Source organism: Solea senegalensis, linkage group LG11 (genome assembly GCF_019176455.1).
Source record: "Solea senegalensis isolate Sse05_10M linkage group LG11, IFAPA_SoseM_1, whole genome shotgun sequence".
Classification (NCBI taxonomy): Eukaryota; Metazoa; Chordata; class Actinopteri; order Pleuronectiformes; family Soleidae; genus Solea; species Solea senegalensis.
In genome coordinates this window covers 5,722,733-5,742,062 of record NC_058031.1, presented here as the reverse complement: position 1 = coordinate 5,742,062, position 19,330 = coordinate 5,722,733, and the positions used below count along the sequence as shown (strand labels likewise).

The following is a 19,330-nucleotide window of genomic DNA, read 5'->3' as shown; positions in this document are numbered from 1 at the left end:
CAGAAAAATCTTTCCCTGACTGTCAAACAGTTCATGCAATTTTCTTGTAAATAAGTACGATTCAAATAAAGGACTATTTGGTACAGCAGTCTGACTAATGTGTGTGTATCTGAGCCTCCGACATTCAACAATCAAACAAAGACGTCCGCCCAGGTTTCATGTAAAATTTTTATAAAAATATCACAGGTGTATCAGTGCCTTAATTCACATTCACAGGAGGGAAGAAAGTAGCATTTGAAACACATACACGTTGGATTGAGCCTAATGTAAAATACTACATCCCTGTCAAGAAGCAGAAATATCAATATAAGTCCGTTTTTTGAAAGATAAGAGACAGAATGTGATCAGTCTGATACAGATAACCAAGTTCTTTCATCATCAGTTACATCATTAAAAGCAGCAGTGACATAAAAAACTCTATACTTAAAGATAAATATTTAGTATATCATTTTTTTTAATATTGCGTTATGAGGTTGGAAGAGAAGTTAAGACATGTTTGCTCGACAGTAACACATGGATAATACCCTGATTCTTAACTTTCATTCCCAGTACTGAATAGTGAAAGTGTCTCACAAATACTAACTAAGACTTTTTTCTATAAGCTAATTTTTTGTAAAGGAATTCATCAAAATAACATAAAACAAACACAATCAGGAAACTGCACCACAATAATTCATTTATAAATCTGGTGATTTCTTTCACAAAAGAGGAAGTCATAGGTGTGATGATAAAACTGCTGCATTAAAACCAGAACGTGTGCTTTTATTCCCTTTAAAATTCAACTCTTTGTTGTTTTAACACGCTCAAGAGACACTCTCTCTCTCTAAAAGGATACGTTAGTGTATATTTCTATGTCTTAATAAAAACAAATCCCACAAAAAGACCAAATCATACAGTGATTTGGTCCATGTTGTTTTAAAAATCATTCTGCAGCACTTAAGAGCCTCCAGAGCACCACACATGCGTCAATCTGAAAACTGAACATAGTTCCTAAATTGTTAAAAAGTATAGCTTCCAGCTGTTTAACAAAATGATTTAGCCTTTCATCACACCAACAAACAAAAATTCTAAGTATAGTTAAGAGGCTTGGAGGAGCAGAGAATCGGAGGTGTACTGTTGCATTGTGGGGCTTTCTTTTCATGGGATTTGTTGTCTTCAAGATAAATGTCAGTTTTAAACGTTATAACACATGATTGTAAAACACTTGAGGTGGAAAAGGAAAACCTCACCACAGCCGTAGGACAAATGCTGCACTCTCCTGGCGGTGAAACCTAGATAATCTTGTGTGTCCACAGAAAAGGAGCAGCAGATGTCCGCCACGCTGACAGGTATTGATTGTGACTCACAGTGAGGCATCGGCAACTGCTGTCACAACACGAGGGCTCGATAACTGCGGATCAGATAAAAAGGGATGTGATGTGGAGAAAAGGAGGGAGGAAGAGTGGGGCGACCATTTCATGGATATCAACACACTTGTCCCCAGAGTCAACGTCAGCGCAACCTGGACACTGCGTGTCGGCTCACTGTTATATACAGGTTAAATGTGATCTCTTCGGTCTAATGCAGGATAAGGTCACAGTGCAGACAGTGGAGAAGCAGCCTGACATCTCTCATTATTGCATCCTTCATCTGTCCTCTGTCCGTTGTCATTAGAGAATGAGACGATACAATATCCAGCACCCAAACGTCACCCAGTGGCTTGTCCAGCTCAGCTCGGACCACTTCTGAATGGTATGATGTGTGACATCGTCCTGTATATGAACATACAATGTAAGCTGAATTGGGACAGTGCATAACTACTTATAAAAAATACATCTTTCATTTATTCATACTTTGACAAATTTAGACTTTTTTTTCCTAGTGAAGACAGTACATAGCAATATATACTGTATACTGCACTTTTTTTTTCCCTTCTTGACCAGACTAGACACTCAGTGAGTTTGACAGCCCTGATCTAAACCCATCACTCACCACATCTCACAGTGCACCACAGTCCCCTGACTCATAAATACAGCAGCTAAGTCTTAAACTTGAGTAAGAATCAACAGTTTAACCCAAATAAGAGGCCACTAGACTCCTTACACATACATATTTCCACAGCTTCTTTTACTATCCACAAGCCCAACCTACATACACAACAGATTTGAGTGTTATTTTAATTACTTTCCTTTTATTACCCTCCGATCATTTATTATGCTCCTGCTCTACTCTGGCGATCAATATAGTCTTATGGTTTCATCTTACCTCATCCTCCTCTATGTAGTCCACACTGGAGTTGAACACAGAGCCCAGGTATGTCAGGTGGAGAAGTGCCAACGCGCAGAACGCTATGTTAATCGTATAGACCCATAGTTTCTGGACAACACATCGTTTAAGAACAACCGAGAAATGAATCCATATTTCAGACCCTTTTACCACGTTTTACTTAAAGAGACAGTGTTTAAGAGGGTTTACTGGCAGAAAATGATATATAAACACACAAGTATGTTTGTATAAGTATAAAACAAAAACAGGATACATGCACACAGCTCACTGGGCTTCTTCTCTGATAAGGCAGAAATGAATCAAGCATAACATTCCACCACTAAAACTAAATTTGTCTGTTCAGGAATACAAGTTAATAACTATAATTTGACATCTTAATCAGGAAATGATAATAATGTGCTTTACTGTTTTTCATTTGAAATGCATGGTGCATGGATAACAATAATAATAATAATAATAATAATTATATTTTTAAAATATCTATATTTTAGATATTTAGATAATTAAGAGCATCTTAATGATTACAGAAACATAAAAACAATATCCTGATAATTACCAATGCTGTTCATTTAGGGCAGCTGTGGCTTTGGGTGATGGTCTAATACATTTATTAAGCACTGTATATGAAAGTAATTCAAAGTTGGAGGAGAACTCTCTCATACCTGCATATTATTGCACTGATGCAGTTAGTTAAGCTTAGCATCAGGAAAGCGTAAAGAACGTCCAGTAAATTACTAGATTTTACTAAAACCTTATTTTTACTAACACTTTTTTGGGGGGAATGGATAAAAAACACCTCAATTTAATAAGTTGTGTGTTTTAGAAGCATGGTAGGTGTTTTTGATTGTTGTTCCAGTCTTTATGCTAAGGTAAGCTGAAACTTCATATGGGAAATGCAATGTAGACACACAGTGGTCAAAGACAATCAACTGCATCAAACTCCTGATAAGCAAGTGAATCGGTGTATTTGCCAAAGTGGTGAACTCGTCTTTTAACGCTCAAGCAAAACAGAAAGAGACCAATGCTAATGAAAAATGAAAAAAACCTTTTTGTTTCGGTGAGTGCAGTTTGCTTGACATTCCTTTGACAGCACACAGGCGTCCAAAATGGCCGCGAGCCTCTTCCGCAACACTACAACAGAAAACAAGACCAAAGCATTAAAATGAAACCGAGAGAGATTGTTGCCTTTTTTCCAACCATATAAGAGATAAATTACAAGCACCGCGTGAGTAGAAACAGTGTGTAATGGTGGGTGCAATTACCCGTTACTGCAAAGCTAAGCACCTTTTTCTAAACGGAATGGTTCTAATGTGGGAAAGAGACAACATTAGGCCGACTTTTACCATGTTCAATGTACGTGATGAAGCCCAGGGATATAAGTACTGCGCCAAGATGAAAACTCAAACCCTATCACACACAAGAGGTTTCGCATTAAAACCATCCACATGTTGACACAGACACTTTTTTTTTTCAGAATTAAACAGAATTATGGCTTTACACTGTACTCACGTGCAGAAGGGCGCTGGCCGTATACGTCACCATGATGGCAGAGAAGGTCCCAAATTTGAGAGCGCTCTTAAAGACATCTGTGAGGTGAGAGCATCGGCTCGCATCAGAGTGTCTCTACAATTCCACTCATAATACGAACGAAGAAACAGCTGCCGTCGAGCATTTTTACTTACAGGTGTGCAGAAAGCGAGACATGGGCTGATTCCACGACGTCACCACCTCCACCATCGACCGGGGAAACTCTATATTCATGGGTTTGGATACAGTCATGTCCCTGTGAAACATATGGTATAGGTGAGTTAAGTATGTAGATAAAAAGGAAGATATTTTATTTTAATATTATGCTTGCAGTTCTGACCATTTGAGGTTTTCTTTCTCCTCGGTGAAGCCTGCCCCAGCCAGAGTTGCAGTGGTCTCGCTGAAATACCCAACAAAGTAGTTGCTGAAGTGGAAGGACATTGTGTCCTCGTACGCCAGCAACCACCTAATGTGAATACATGAAAAGAAGAAGAAATAGATGAATGCCATGTGTAAAATTTCTCACTTTATTTGCGAATACTACGCTAAAGAAATACATACTTTGCCAGTGTACCTCTGTGAAGCAGCAGGAGAAAGAGAGAATGATGTCGACGTTAATGTCAGTGGCACATTAAACTCACACCACAGGTTTCATGATGGTGAGACAGGTGTGGACTGGTGTCCTGGAGCACATGTGGCGTGGACACATGCGCGCAGGTGAAGATGATGAATGGAAAATGAACATGCACAAGAAAATATGGGTGTTGGGTATGTTTCGAGTCACTGCAGTGGACAATTAATTACCTGATCTTCCTTTTCCTTTTACTGTAAAAAAAACAACAACAAAAAACAGGTTTGATCCATAAGTAATCCAAGAGTGGAAAAATATTTTAAAAACCTTTTTTGATGTGTGTTCCACTCACCTTCGTAGTAGTTTGTCTCCGTAAACAGGTATGAAATAAGGGAAGAGGTATGGCGCCACACAGTTGGAAATAACAAGGCAAACTTGGCTCTTCACCCAGCTCACAGAGACTTTTATAAACCATGTGAAGCTCTGAGGAAGGGGGGGACAATTGAATAAGTTAGCAGCTAGTGTCAAAATCAATCTTTATAATAGTCCTTGCCATCCCCTTCTTCCATATCAAAAGAGAGCTGTATCACACTTACTAGCTTACGTCCGTCTAAAGCTTCTTTGTAGCTGTTGAAGCTGATCCAGGGACCAAAGATGACTGTGCCCACAAAGTAAATGTAGCCCATGAACTCGATTGGCGAGGGTACACTGGCCACAACGCCTCTGTCCAAATCAAAGGCCAGAGAGATGGCTTTCATGGCGACCACCATCTGTGAACCTGGGGGACAGCAGCAGCAGCAGCAGCAGCATTTAAACGGTCAGCAGACTCCAAAACAATCATGTGTCTGATAGAACTGTGACAGATGTGTGTCCTACCTCTCATTTTGTGCCATTTGGTGGTGTCCATCATGTGCAGTTCTCTGATAAGAGTGGATAAGAATCGTTTCAGTGCTTGAAGCCTTGACTTGCATGTGTGCTGCTGAGCTGTCAGGAATCACAGGTTTGTCTTACCCCAGCAGCAGGTAGATGAGCACAGTGATGGAGAGGAAGGTGCCTCGCATGGTGGAGTGGCGGCATAGGAAGAGGAAGAGGTAGCAGAGAAGGCTGAGAAGGACCACCCAGATCATGTGAAGCTCAAAGAACAGGTAGAGAGCGTAGAAACCTCCCGCCACTGTGCACAGATGCTTCACGAATGAGGGAAGGCCTGGTGTAGCAAGACGAAGAATGTACAGTAACTCGGGTGGTGATGCTGACACAGCTCATATGAAAGGCTGAAGAAGCAAAGGGACTGGAGTCTCACCTAACAACCAGAGGAGCCGACACAGCAGGCAGATGACCAGCAGCTGCCATACCTGCTCCAGACCCTGCTGCGCTGTCGGCAGCAGGCAGCCGTGAGTGAGTTCCTGGAAAAACTTCTGGCGGCTTAGCGCTCCCATCACTGGACCGAACACTATATTGATACAAGAACAAGAGCGGCAAGTGTGTTACAAGCAGTGCAATCTATATCAGATTTTCCCAAAGTCAGTGGGCCTTGGAGGGAGTGGTGACCTCTGGAGCAGGAGGTTGGAGGTCAGCCGTGTCATAACAAAGACATGAAAATGGTATCCAGTCTCTCTCCTTACCACTCAGCATAAAGGGAGGTTTAAAGGGAAAAACTCTGCATCCAGGGAGAGGTAGAATTACTAGGATGCTCCTCCATAGCATAGAGTGAATGACCTAGTCTTATAACAGTCAATTGACTACCAAATTATTATGACAAATTATTATGAGAAAAATCTAAATACTGAAAGTACTGAAATGACTGTACACATTTTAATGGCTTAGATAGTGTTAACATGTAAAAACACCTGTACTGCGACCACACACATGCAATGCAAGCTTGCAGGCAATCATATACACGCAGAGCCACTTTATTAGGTACACCTTTTCAACTCCTCCTTCATGCAAGTAAATATCAACTGATCACAAGGCATGGTGATTTAAGTAACTCTGAAGGACTTTGTTGTTGGTGCCAGAGAGGCTGGTCTGGGTACTTCAGAAATTGCTAATCAACGCTCAACCATCTCTAGGGTTTCAAGAGAATGGTCCGAAAAGAGAAAATATCCCGCAGTCATGGTAAAAATGCCTCATTGATTCCAGGTCTTAAAAGACAATGACAGAAAGTTAACTCTAATAACCACTCACCGCATCCAAGTTACACAGAGGGCCACCATCTGAATGCATAGCATGCAGATGAGCTGCAGCAGCAGAAGACCACACACTGTGTGTGTGTGTGTGTGTGTGTGTGCCATTCCTGTGTACCTAATAAAGTGGCTGGTGAGTGCACTCTCACTCATTACTGCCATCACCGCTTCAAACTTCAAATCCCAGCATGCAAAGCAACTCAACAAGAAATCAGTGCAAATTCAGTGCAGATGTTGCAACAATGAAGATTTGCCTTTAAGGGACATTTATTTACATATGAACATACTCGTAACAATTACATCACATTTGATCCACAGCTATGATCAACATTAATACCAATCACAATAAGGCCTGGTGTCCGCCGTGATTACAGCAACATGATGACCGATATTCGGACACATGCAAAAGCATTATTCTCTCTCTCTCTCTCTCTCTCTCTCGCTCTCTTTCGTTCCCTCCGCAATGCAGTTGCCTCACGACTGCATTAGCACCATGTTACAGACACCCAGTGTGTCCAGCTGTGGTGGTGCACAGCAAAGCAGCGTAAACATGTTGTTTGGAGAAAGAAATCGGTGAAAGAGCGTCACCTAAACCGGCGGCATTAACGCTGCTACTGCTGCTGCTGCTGCTGCTGCTGCTGACTCTGACCCCCAGCCCCCACAGTGACAGACAGACATGTCAGTTAGTTTACCCGGGGAAAACTCACCCTCTCTGGGCAGCAGCCGGAGGTTCTTCCCCGCGCGTGTGTGTGTGTGTGTGTGAGAGAGAGAAAGTGCGCGTATGTGTGTACCCAGCTGCTTCTATGTCAGCCTAAGTGAGTGTGTATGTGTGTGTGTTTTAAACCCACTCGGTCCAAATGATGCTTCCCAGGATGACTCCCATTGTCACAGCATCAGCACCATTTGCCTCTCGTCCGCGATGCCACGCCGAAGACACGTCAGCCAATCAGCTGCTTAGATGCGAGGGCTGAAGCCCTGCAGCCAATCATAGACTCCGTTTCATTTGAACGACAGCTGAGAAGATCAATCGGATTCACCGCTGATCTATAAACCGGCGCCTAACAACCAATCGGATGTGTACAGTTGTGCAGACGGACTCACTCTTCATCATCACAGGGGAGAGAGTGATCTTTGGTCGAGAAATCAAGTGTGTGTGGAAATGAATCATAATAAAAACAGAATACACATACACATACTTTTCTGTAAAGTAATTATTTAATTTGGGCTTGTTTTTAAAGGAAAGCTGATTTATTTATTTTTAAGTGAGTGTTCAGCATATTTTTATCATATGGCTTCACGTCCAATACTTTATTTAAAAGGTCCAGTTTTTACAAATGCCTTCATTAATGTTGAATTCAGTGATTTTTAGTCAAGTTTGTATATATATATATGTATGTATATATACATATATATATATGTATATATATAAGTTAGCAGCTTAATAGTTATATATATTTAGAGAGAATAATATCTAAATAACGCAGTTACACACACGAAAACAGGAAAAAGAAGGCCCTTGTTCAGACCGGGTCGTGAACCCTGCTCTTTTTTGCTACAAGGCAACAGCTCTAAACACTACCATACAGTGTGGCTGATAATATTGTTTTGTTAACCAATATATATATATGCATTTATTCAGTTCAAAGTCAAAAGAAATTAAGGCATGAGGGCATATTATTGTTCTTGTACCGTATTGGACTCTTTTTCTGCAGAGTGATTGTATGAAGAGCTCACAGAATGTCGAGGTTATATGACACAATGATTTAAGAGGTTGTTCCCAGAAAAGAGGCAGACATTTTGGGTCCATTGCACTAGTGCCACCGTCAGGATAAATCAGAGAGAAAACTATAAACCATGATTTCTTTTTTTCTTCCTTTCATAAAACATAGATATGTTTTATAAATATAAATATAAATATATTTTTATAACTGTATACATACATTGACATTACATTGTATTATTTGCATGATCATTTTGGTCCAATTCTAGGTACAGACACAATTGTGCACTTTGAGATCATTGTATAACATGCCTTATAAATAAAATGTGTTATGTATATGAAGGCATTCTGTGTCAAGTCTAGTACATTTAGTGACATTATTCAGTAGATGAAGTAAAAGTAGTCTGTAAATACTTAGTGAAACTTTTACTCAGTAGTTGTAATGTGTATCATCAATGATCATCAACTGAAACTACATTTAACCCCATGTGGGATTGATAAAATTCATCTTAAAAATATGAAGTAGATTTAAATAACTGCACTTTTAAAGACTACTTGAAGTTGATCTTAAGTGGTATTCGTCTCTGAGGTCAGTTAGTGAGTGAAGTGTGTTTAAAGACGCACATATGAATGTATGACTTGTCTCTTCACAAAGGTCAGTGTGAGTCATCCATAACTCTAAATCCCTGCAGCAGACAGAGAACTACTGTCAATTCATTGTAAATTATGATTTCTCAGTAATTCACTTTCTCAACAACAGTCAGAGTTTAATATCAAAAACATTAAAGTTGTATTGCATACAGTGCAAATTGTACTACAGCACAGATTAAACCTTTATTACAGGCACAGTACAAAACATCCAACTCCTGAATTGAGAAGTAACATCGTCTCAACTGAGGAGCTCTCACCGAGTATAAAAATAGCAGCTTAATGGGTTTAGTCCCTTACATTAAAATATAACAGCAGGTTATGAGGAGAAGTATTTAAGTGGAGAGTGCAGCCGTACAATCATAAACATATAACATAACAGTACTTCCATACAAGCCCAAATTATCTTACGCTTTAGTGTTTAAAAGAGTTATGCTCGAGACAAATGGGTCAGTCTAACAATTTGGCAAATTATTTGTCACAAACGTTTAACAATGCTGATCCAAGGCCTTCTGTTAAAAGTGAGAAAAGTCAGATTTCAATTTCCATGTCATAAGCAATTCTTTCTCTCTTGACTGGCTTGGTGATTCGCTTTTGGGGAGTAACATGTGGCAGTTTACGTGGTTCCTCCTTCACCACAGCCCCCTTAACATTTACTGGATTGCTTAAGATATAATCATAATTTCTTTTAACCTCAAGAAATGCCGATGTGAGGTATTGAGGTGAAAAGATCTTTAGTGAGGTTGGGAGTTCTGGGTGCTTGAGGAAGGCAGCAGGGCATGGAGGTGGGGGTGGCCTAAACAAGTTATTTTTCTTTACTGAGGGCTTGTCTGCTGGTGTGTGTGGCCCCAAAACATTATTTTTCTTCACCAAGGGCTTGTCTGCTGGTGGGTATGGCAGAGAGAAAGTTTTTTTCAACCGTGATACAGGGATTTTTGGTATGGTTTCACAGTATGAGACATTATGGTCCTCAGATAAAGGTGTAGGGATTGGGGGTGCAGACATAGTAGTTGTGAGCAAAGGTGTTACAATCACAGCATTCTGAGCATCTTCATCCATTTCACGAGTCTGGCTTTGCTGAAGCATCACCAGTACACTGTAATTTGGTATCAAATTATATTCATCAGGTGCATTTCTTTCCTCTAGTAACAGATTACTTTTTTCTGGCATTAGATTACTTTCTTCTGGCATCAGATCGCTTACTTTTAGCTTCAGATCACTTACTCCTGGCATCAGATCACTTACTCCTGGCATCAGATCACTTACTTCTGGCATCAGATCACGTACTTCTGGCATCAGATCACTTACTTCTGGCATCAGATCACTGAATTCTGGCATCAGATCACTTACTTCTGGCTTCAGATCACTTACTTCCAGCATCAGATAACTTTCTTCTTGCATCTTTTTACTTTCTTCTGGTATTGTTTTAATATATCTGTTACTTTCTTCATTTTCAGAGCAATCCTCTTCAGTCTCAGGTACAGCCTTAGCTATAGGACACGACATAACGTGGTTATGACGTCGACAGAAGAGCACTCCACACTTGCCGCACTTCCTGGCATCTTTGACGTGTAGCAGTTTATGACGCTTCAGGTATCTGCTTGAAGTGAAAGATCGGTGGCATATGTTGCACGGAAAGGACGGCTCATCATTTTTAGCACAACAGTGCTGTGTAAGACTGACCTGATTTGTGAACAACATTCCACAATTCACACAGACTAATTGTGTTTGTTCTTCATGCAGTTGTATGTCTCTTACGAGCCGAGATTCAGCAGTGGAGTCCTCATTGCTCAGCGCACACCAGTACCCACTTTCTGGTACAACTATACGTTTCAGAAGCACAATAGGTTTCGTTTTGTTTATATTTAGTGTGCATTCTGATACTTTTACTGATGGGGATGTCTTGTTTGGGGTGGAAGCTTGTGGCTTGATTGTTGTAACTTCAGATTCATCCTAGAAAATGAAGATACATCAAAATAAGAAAACTGTTTCTTCACACAACAAAAACACACCTTAGAGGAATATATGTGTGTATATACAAAAATGCTCACTAAATAGGTTGATCTCTTTCTACCTGACATTCCCCTGCATACACTGCAATGCCTAGAATGCAAAGATGTATGGATATAGATACAGAAATAATAAATAAGTGTTATTACCTTTGTTATTGAAGAGGCTGATGGTGTCTGTTCGTCCGGTGAGAGTTCAGTGTTAGTGTCCATCAAAACAGATGACTGGTCGTCCACAGGAGAGTCAGCCTTGGATGGAGATTTTAGATTATCCTTGCTCATGATGGTTTTGTGGAGGCGCCTTCTTTTACCAGTAAAGTATCTTTGAAGAAAGTAATTTGAAAATAATGATTGATCTAAATACAAAGTAAATATAACGCAGATGTATTGGGAACAAGGAAACGCAATACAATCTAAAATAAAATATACTTTCCACATCCTCCAGAAGTATTCTGTCATTTCAGCCTCTGTTTGGCCTTCATTAACAGAAACTATTTCATTTGTATTTGTATGACAAACTGAAAACTGGCTCTGTCGAGGAACACTGTCAGACCTGACTGAGGGAGCTTCAGTGTGTATGCAGCTGCAGTGTCACCATGGCTTTTATACTGCCAATTACGAGAAGTAAAAAGCAAACTGAATTGAACAGGCCTCGATAAAAGGACATGATTTGAAATTATATGTAACTAAAAGCATGTTCATGTCCATAAAGTGCTACAATGTCCATATTTACTTACTTGTGTTGTTGTTTAAATGTTGGCACACTGTGATGCTACTACCTTATTTAACTCATCAAGTTTAAATGCTTTACACTGTGAGTGTGGACTGTGATTTACGTGTCTTACTTTTTCGCTTTCTTCTTTGGGCTCCGTTTAGTAAACACAGAGGGAACAAAGTCAGGACTGTTAGGGTCCATGGACGCAACTCCTGTAAAACGCGTAAACACAGTTCATTGGAGTTAAACCACGTTTCGCCACACATTGTGTGCATTCAAAACTATATAAACAGCACGCTTATAGCTTACTTGATGTAAAATGTGCGCCACAAACGCGAGCATTTCCGTTCAGTTCCTTGGTGCTGCCGTTGGCTTGTTGAATTGCTTGCAGCCACAAACGTCTTCGGTTGACTTGATGTCCCGACGGTAACCGGTAAAATTTAACTTTGGTGGATGAGGTGCGAAGGTTTTCACAACCAGAAACACAACAGTCCAGGTTCTTCATTTTAAAACAGCCCGTTTTTTTGATCAGAGTAGAAACGAGTCAAAGGGGCAGCAACAACAAACTCCATTTCCGCACGTGCATGACTGTGGCACGTTGTCGTGATTACGTCATTTAATTATCAACGCTTTGTTTTTAGCTGTGAAACAACTGATAAACAACAATTACGTCCAAACACGACGTTCATTTGTTATTCAAGCAAAGTTCTGCCAACATTTATTCAAATTTTTACAAAAAAATTATGAACTCAAGTAACAGACAAATGACCCGGAAGTGAAAATAAAATTCCAAAAATAAAAGCGAGTCGAAACAGTTAAAATGAGAAAGTAGAAAAACAACTGTTTGGTTATTATAACTATATTATTATAGATTTTTGGCATAAGCCCAATGCTAATGTCGTCTTAGAGCACTGGGAATTTATTTCAACGTTCTCTATAGAATGTTGGAATTCCGTGGAGTTCTTATGAAGCTACTTATGCACTTTTTCTTTTCTTTTTTCCTTCAAAAAGAAAAGTAATTTTGGATTCATACATATTGCTATATAATTTCAACTATTTAGATGAATCTAGATGCTTTTCAGTGGTTTCATTGTATTAAATAAATCTGCACAAACATAGTACAAACCAATACATATAATTTGACATATGAAAGAGTATTTTTTTTGTACTGATCTACTTCATTATAGTGTCCTGGATGTTCAGCCTTGGTTTAACTGTGCTATTGTTTATTGACTGAGTTTCTTGAGTTATTTTGTAGAATCAGGCTTTAGTAACACATAAAATAATTGTTCAAAACACATATCATGGTCCAGTGGGCATTCATCATTCCTTGGTAAAAAGAAATTATATTTATTTGGGTAAAAATGTCTTTCTTTCTTTTACAGTCTATTGTTGAGCACACACTGAGGATGTACGTGTAGGAAAATATCAACTATTTATTTGAATAGTGAATTGTTCAATTCATGGCTGCTTTTAGACTTCTCTTAATTAAGATTTGTTAAAAAAAATATATTTCAGTTCTTTGTCAGTGTTCCACCAACAGATGTCACTGTTGTGTAATGTAGGGGTGTGCTTCTTGAGGATTTCAACATTCTACTATAAACAACACCATGCACTATTTTATTTAAATAATCATTTGATATAAACTTTAGTAATGCTTTAGCTATCATCAATCCTTCTCGTTCACATTGCCCGAGTCCTTTTGCAATATCTCACTTGAGCTCAAACCTAAATCTGCTGCTGTGCCATAAGTTCACAATAATGACCCAGCAGAACTTATGGACAGCTCTATTGTTGGGAAAAAATGCTGCTTTGACATCTTGTGGTGTGTTCTCATACACTCAAATGAAAATCAATCTGTAATGCTGGCTCTGAGAATTGAATCGATATCATTTAATTTCCACTTGCACCTGCAACGAGACAAAGACCAGAGTCGTGCTGACTCCATCGTTAAAACTAAAGAGACAGACTGCTGAGGATTCTACAGACAATTCTCAAGTAGTTATCACATGCTTTATCCTTTTTTTTCATATCCTGTACTCCACTGCCCACTGCAGTTTCATTGCTCATAGCATGGTTCTCCAATATCAACAAGCTTGTGACCTGAAAAAAAGATAAATTGGCATTGCCACTGTGTCCCTCACTTCCCTCCTTCCCCTCTTTCTCCCTCAAGGTGACTCCTCCATCTGCACCCTCCCTGCTTTTGCCAATCCCTCTCTCTGCAGTTAATCAAGGTACAGTTATTGGGATTTGCTCTGGTTTTGAGAGCTATCACTACCCCAAGCAGTGCACCTCCGCCAAACCTTTGCACTGCTTATTTGCCTCTTAGTCTAATAGTTGTGGGTCATAGAAGTTGTCTTACGTTTCATGATAATATATTTGCACTCCTACAGCCCATGAAAACACTTAATCTGTTATTTTATCCTGCTATAGGAATGAGTCGTGTCTTCCTTTCAGTACAATGGGGTAAGCTCGCTAAGCTGACGACTGGTCGACATTTTCAGCGCCGATTCGGTGACAAATCCAGCAGCTAATGAAAACCGGGGTGTTTATTTCCCGACGGACGGTGGAAACCCGGTCCGTTCCCCTCTTTCTTTATCTTCCCGAAGGCTTTCTTTCTCCTTTCGTCCTCCCAGCCGTCAGCACCGTCCCCTCCCTCAGCAAAGGCAGGAAGCGCGACAGGCTCCGGGCGGATGTGACGTCAGCAGAGCGGCGTTGCGTCATGACCGTACGCTGAGCAAATTCCGAATACAAATACTTCTAAAAACGTCTAATGCGGGCTAAAGTTCTCTATACTTCCCGAATTTATTTTGTCGAATAATTAAAATATGTTGTGAGCTGTAGTGAACACGGTGACTGCCTTTTTATAGCTTCTTTCAGTTAAAGGACAAGAAGACTTAGTGACATCTAGTGGTGAGATATGGAAACACAATTGGATCAATAATCCAGCGCACAAAACAATGATGCACGAGCGATCTATGTGATTTCACACAGATATTAACCATCACGCGCAGATTTGAATCCCGGATCTGTTCTCGCTCGCGGGAGAGGCAGCTTTGCTACTCGTGGTGCACATTATACACTCGCTCATGGAGTGCTTCTACACGCACTGAGAAAGATTTTGGCACTCTTTAAGAGCCACTGGACTTTGATTGACAGCTCTCAGGGAGCTCGGGGCTGCCAGGTATTATATTATATAGATATAAAATCACAAAGTGCTTCATAATAAACATATAATGAAATAATAAAAACAACAAGAGTACAGAAGACAATAAAATACCTAAAACATAAAAACAGACAATTATACTTTAAATTTAAACACCTCATTCAACTAAAAGCTTGTTTAAAAAGCCAGGTTTTCAGCTGCTTTATACACAATGTGAGTAGTAAAGCATTCGAAAGCCTAGGCTCCTCCAGTTTTGTACTTTGTTTGGGGACCATGTAATAATGGGCACATATGAGTTGTCAGTAGTCCAGTAGTCCATAATTCTGTGTTGTCAAAGATCTTGCTCAGACATATATTCATCATCCATTAATAGAGTAAATGCCTTAAAGTAAATACCTCCTTTTAGTTTTCTAAAAGGACTTTTAGTTTTACATTGCGATAGTGATCCAAAAATGCTAGGCACCCAAACACTACACTAATCTCTGAATGGTTTCAAGATCAACTTGAAACCTTGTCCTGACCAAATGATCACATACAGTGTGATGGGAGTGGTGGGAGTTAATTTGGATGAAGTAGGATTCCAATCCAGGTCTACTCTCCGTAAACCTGTCACAACCAGCTATCATGTGGCCCTCTAGAGCACTTAACCATTACTGTGTTTCCAAGACCACCGGCTAAATTGAGAGCATGGCTGAAGCGGGGATGAGCAAGAAGCAACAACAAACACTGCCTAGTGAGTTCATTTTTTGTGTCTTTTAACCTCTTTACTTCCTGACTGACATTTTTCAATGGTTTTCATATTTGTCTGGTGCTTGGTGCAGCATGTTCTTCTAATGAAGGCCTGGTGGAAACAGCTGATGTATCTGCCAAATGACTTAAACGAGATGGGTGTAGTACTGTCCAGGTAAAAAATTCCTGCTCTCTCTCTTGTTCTCTCACTCTGTCCAGCTTTTTCATTAGTTGATCTCTTAGATTTGAACATATATATTTAAATATCTGTGTGTGTGTGTGTGTGTGTGTGTGTGTGTGTGTGTGTGTGTCAGAGTGAATAACAGTTGTCGAATGACCTCGAGAGAGGCTGTCAACACATTCCAAACAGTGAGCAGCATCTCAGACAGGGAAGTCAACAGTACAGACAGTGACCATTCTTTCATCATACCTATCCAGACCAAAGGTAAAGGGAGTATTTTTATACATCTATCTCGCTCTGTGTGTGTGTTAGGGTTACACACGTGCAAACACACGCTGTATTTCTTCTGCCTGAAAGCAGTGTGTGAGCCAGAGGAGGTGCTAGTTCCCGCTCTCCCAGAAAGAACCTGTGTGGAGCGAGGCTATATCACACCACAGCAAGTGTACAACCTGCTTAATGCAGAGGAGGGCCAGCCCGCCATATATGATCCATACTATATGCTCATCCTGGACTGTCGCAGTGCAGAGAGGTGAGTGCTGCACACATTTGGAGGTTAGAACTGTGAAATACAGTCCATCAAAAGCACGACGTGGCTTTGTATGTAATCAGATTTGAACCAAGTGTCTTGTATTTTATTTTATTACAGGACTAGAATACATTTCTTTTTATGGTGTTATGGTGGTACTTTATTTGGCAATACATGTCCATGTCCCGAATGGTACTATTTGGATTTTTGATGAACCAACAGCACTTAATACAAACAAACAGGCTACTCCTCTGTATTACTGGGTTCCATGCAGTCAGTTCAATCACTTTTCTATTCTATTCTTTATTCATTGCTTCCTTACAAAAACATCACTTGACTTTAAATGGAATTTACATGTGTTTACAAAGAGTATCCCCAACTTTGTTATACGTATAACCTTTAGATGGATGCCAGGTGTGTGCATTTTATGACATATAATGAATAAATGTGTGTGTGTGTGTGTGTAGGTACAAGGACAGCCATGTGATGACAGCGCGGGCTGCTGTGACGGTGATCCACCCTGCACTGGGCTGTCTAATCAGCTGTATAGAGCTGCAGAAGTACTCTATAATACTGCTCTATGCTGAACAAGGATGCAGCCCAGGTCAGCAGGTCACATACACGTGTACACTCAAAAACAGACATGGGCATAAGCAGAACAACACACTTGACCACAGGTGCCAGTCTGTCTGGTCAGTTAGGCCACTGCTGTGGCTCACACTCAAATATTTCAGCAACATTTTAGACTTTTACTGAATTTCCCTGACAACAGTCGGGCAGATTACCATGAAATGTGGTGCAGACATCCATGTCCATCCAACGGTACATTATGATGACATTGATGAACCTTTAGTGGAACACGTGGCAAGCACTGTTGCCTCACAGCAAGAAGGTTGCTCCCTGTGTGTGCATGGGTTTTCTCCGGGTCCACCGATTTCGTCCCACATTTCCAAAAACATGCACACTCACACTTGCCCATAGGTGTGTGTGTGTGAGTGAATGGTTGTCCGTCTCTATATGTTGGCCCTGCAAATGGACTGGAAACCTGTCCATGGGGAACCCTACCCTACCCTACCCTACCTTGGGGAACCCTACCTACAGAAAACAGTCTGTTATGTCTGGATGAATGGAGACTCACAAGGTCCCTCTTATTCTCATGACATTATGGCACCACCTGATTGTAAACATAACACATACTGCGTCTAAAACAAAATAAAACACAATTGTTTTGAACAAATGACACTCTCATCATTGCCATTTTGGTTAATCAGTAAATACGTTTTGCACCATTGTGCCTAGCACTAAATTTACCTGGCTGTTGGATTGCATTTTGTTGATTTTTTTAAACTCTGTTCTGATCTTTGATTGTTTTTGTACATATTTCAGTGGGCAGTGTGAAGGCCAGGGCAGACTCCCCAGACCTCCAGCGCTGTTTCTTTCAGCTCAGTGGTCTGGGAATGGACCCTGTCATCATACTGGGGGGATTCTCGGCCTTCTATACCCTCTACCCTTTCCTGTGCACACCACGGATGGTCCTGCTCGAACATGAGAGGCACACTCTCACCATCTACCCCTCGGAGATCCTGGAAGAGGCTCTCTACCAGGGTTCTGCCACGCAGGCCTCCGACTACCGCATCATCAAGAATTTACACATCACACACGTGGTCAATGCCACTGCCAACTGCCCTGACGCTTTCCCCAACATGTTGTGCTACCTGCGGCTGCGTCTGAGTGATGATGCCCAACAGGACCTGGTACAGGCACTGCCACTGGCATCCAGGTTCATCAACACGGCCCTGAAGGCTGAGCCAGCTGGCCGTGTTCTGGTCCACTGCAGTATGGGCAGAAGTCGCAGCTCGGCACTAACACTGGCCTTCCTCATGCAGCACCGCAGCTGGACTCTGCTTCATGCCGTGCGCTGGTTGAAGGAGAGGAGGGCATGCACGGCACCCAACGTGAACTTCCTGCGTCAGCTGTTGACCTATGAGGAGCAGCTGTTTGGAAGCAGACTCACGACCCTTGACGACATCCGCAGATGACTGGAGATGAATTCGAATGGATTTGAACATGCACACTGAGAGAAAGTGTGTCATTTTTTTACAATTCACATTCTGAGGAAGTGTAACATAAGCTGAGACTGAGTAAATAGGTGGATTCTGTCCTACAAGACTCTCAGACACCAGCCAGTAGTATTTCCCGCTAATCCTGCTTTACCGTCAAGTCCACCACTGTGTTTTTTCTGTGCAATGTCCAGTAATCTTGCAGATGTGTACATTTATCAACACTGTATGACTCATCTTACTCACGTTATGACATTTTGTTGATAGTTAATAAAGTGTATTTATTATTTTTTACATTTAAGGTGTTTCTTTTTCCTTTCAATTAATGGGATGATTCAAATACTTTATGTAAGTCATGTAATCTGCAGTATATGTACAAAGTATTTTTGTTTATATAGGCCAGAGCCTACCAAACGCTGTTGGTTTCAGGGCCCAAATAAATCCCAAATACCCAAGGCCCATATGTTCAAGTTTGTAGAGCTATTCCTTTTTGAACTGAATTCCATTCATTCAAGACTTCAAGTTCATCTGTCCTCTATCTTTAATTAGGGAGGAGCCGATACAATATTCAGTATTGCTATCGGCCCGATAGATAAAAGATAAAAATGTAAAATCTGATACATACTACACTATGCACAGACTGTGAAAGACAGTAAATATAAATCAGCAATTGCAGTTTACCTGAGTCATGTTGTGGGCAGTTTATTTCTGCTGTATGGGAGAAGAATTGGTTAGACAGTTGGACAATTACGCAGCTGGAGAACCAGTACGTCATTGAAATAGCTTGAAATGGCACAAATGTGTTGTCAACACCTTCATGGTTTAAAAGATATCAGTGTCGGACATGAAAAAGTGGTATTGTGCCATTCCTATCTTCAACCAGAACCTCTGCCTCATTTGGATCATCATTTATTCCTAATTACTACTACTGGTATTAGAAAAGTCAGAGTAGTAACTTCAAGTTCACATCTTAATCCGAACTTTAGCATCTTAATCCGCCCTTCATCAACTGCTTGTCCTCACATGAGGA

The 19,330-nt window shown here is 40.6% G+C and overlaps 2 protein-coding genes across 6 annotated transcripts; one reads left to right on the top strand and one right to left on the bottom strand.

The window, feature by feature from the left end:
* Positions 1-150: 150 nt before the first annotated feature.
* LOC122776783 (protein-serine O-palmitoleoyltransferase porcupine-like) lies at positions 151-12,394 on the bottom strand. Of its 4 annotated transcripts, none has more exons than XM_044037506.1 (15): positions 11,074-11,137; positions 5,664-5,813; positions 5,375-5,567; positions 5,240-5,283; positions 4,960-5,141; positions 4,716-4,846; positions 4,597-4,617; positions 4,354-4,368; positions 4,133-4,258; positions 3,948-4,048; positions 3,775-3,851; positions 3,609-3,672; positions 3,311-3,396; positions 2,245-2,355; positions 151-1,751 (listed from the first exon to the last, which is right to left on the bottom strand). In XM_044037506.1, exons 2-15 carry the CDS (start codon positions 5,797-5,799, stop codon positions 1,650-1,652), a joined length of 1,389 nt encoding a protein of 462 aa, XP_043893441.1. In that variant the 5' UTR covers positions 5,800-5,813; positions 11,074-11,137; the 3' UTR covers positions 151-1,649. The 4 variants fall into 4 exon arrangements, with proteins under 4 accessions (XP_043893441.1, XP_043893440.1, XP_043893442.1 ...); XM_044037505.1 differs by lacking the exon at positions 11,074-11,137 and adding an exon at positions 7,254-7,423; XM_044037507.1 differs by lacking the exons at positions 151-1,751; positions 3,609-3,672; positions 11,074-11,137 and adding an exon at positions 7,254-7,669 and having other exon boundaries at positions 2,254-2,355.
* A 2,938-nt stretch (positions 12,395-15,332) lies between these two features.
* LOC122777665 (dual specificity protein phosphatase 2-like) lies at positions 15,333-18,594 on the top strand. 2 transcript variants are annotated; one of them, XM_044039041.1, is made up of 6 exons: positions 15,333-15,537; positions 15,626-15,708; positions 15,848-15,978; positions 16,075-16,243; positions 16,708-16,844; positions 17,627-18,594. In XM_044039041.1, exons 2-6 carry the CDS (start codon positions 15,638-15,640, stop codon positions 18,277-18,279), a joined length of 1,161 nt encoding a protein of 386 aa, XP_043894976.1. In that variant the 5' UTR covers positions 15,333-15,537; positions 15,626-15,637; the 3' UTR covers positions 18,280-18,594. The 2 variants fall into 2 exon arrangements, with proteins under 2 accessions (XP_043894976.1, XP_043894975.1); XM_044039040.1 differs by having other exon boundaries at positions 16,072-16,243.
* The last annotated feature ends 736 nt before the right edge of the window (positions 18,595-19,330 follow it).

Coding starts and splice junctions, on each gene's coding strand:
- LOC122776783 (XM_044037504.1), bottom strand. CDS start 12,143: ATGAAGAACCTGGACTGTTGTGTTTCTGGTTGTGAAAACCTTCGCACC. Junction 11,246..11,768: donor CCAAAGAAGAAAGCGAAAAA/GTAAGACACGTA, acceptor CTTTCTTCAAAG/ATACTTTACTGGTAAAAGAA. Junction 10,868..11,073: donor CAGCCTCTTCAATAACAAAG/GTAATAACACTT, acceptor TTCATTTTCTAG/GATGAATCTGAAGTTACAAC.
- LOC122777665 (XM_044039040.1), top strand. CDS start 15,638: ATGAAGGCCTGGTGGAAACAGCTGATGTATCTGCCAAATGACTTAAAC. Junction 15,709..15,847: donor ATGGGTGTAGTACTGTCCAG/GTAAAAAATTCC, acceptor TGTGTGTGTCAG/AGTGAATAACAGTTGTCGAA. Junction 15,979..16,071: donor CATACCTATCCAGACCAAAG/GTAAAGGGAGTA, acceptor TCTGCCTGAAAG/CAGTGTGTGAGCCAGAGGAG.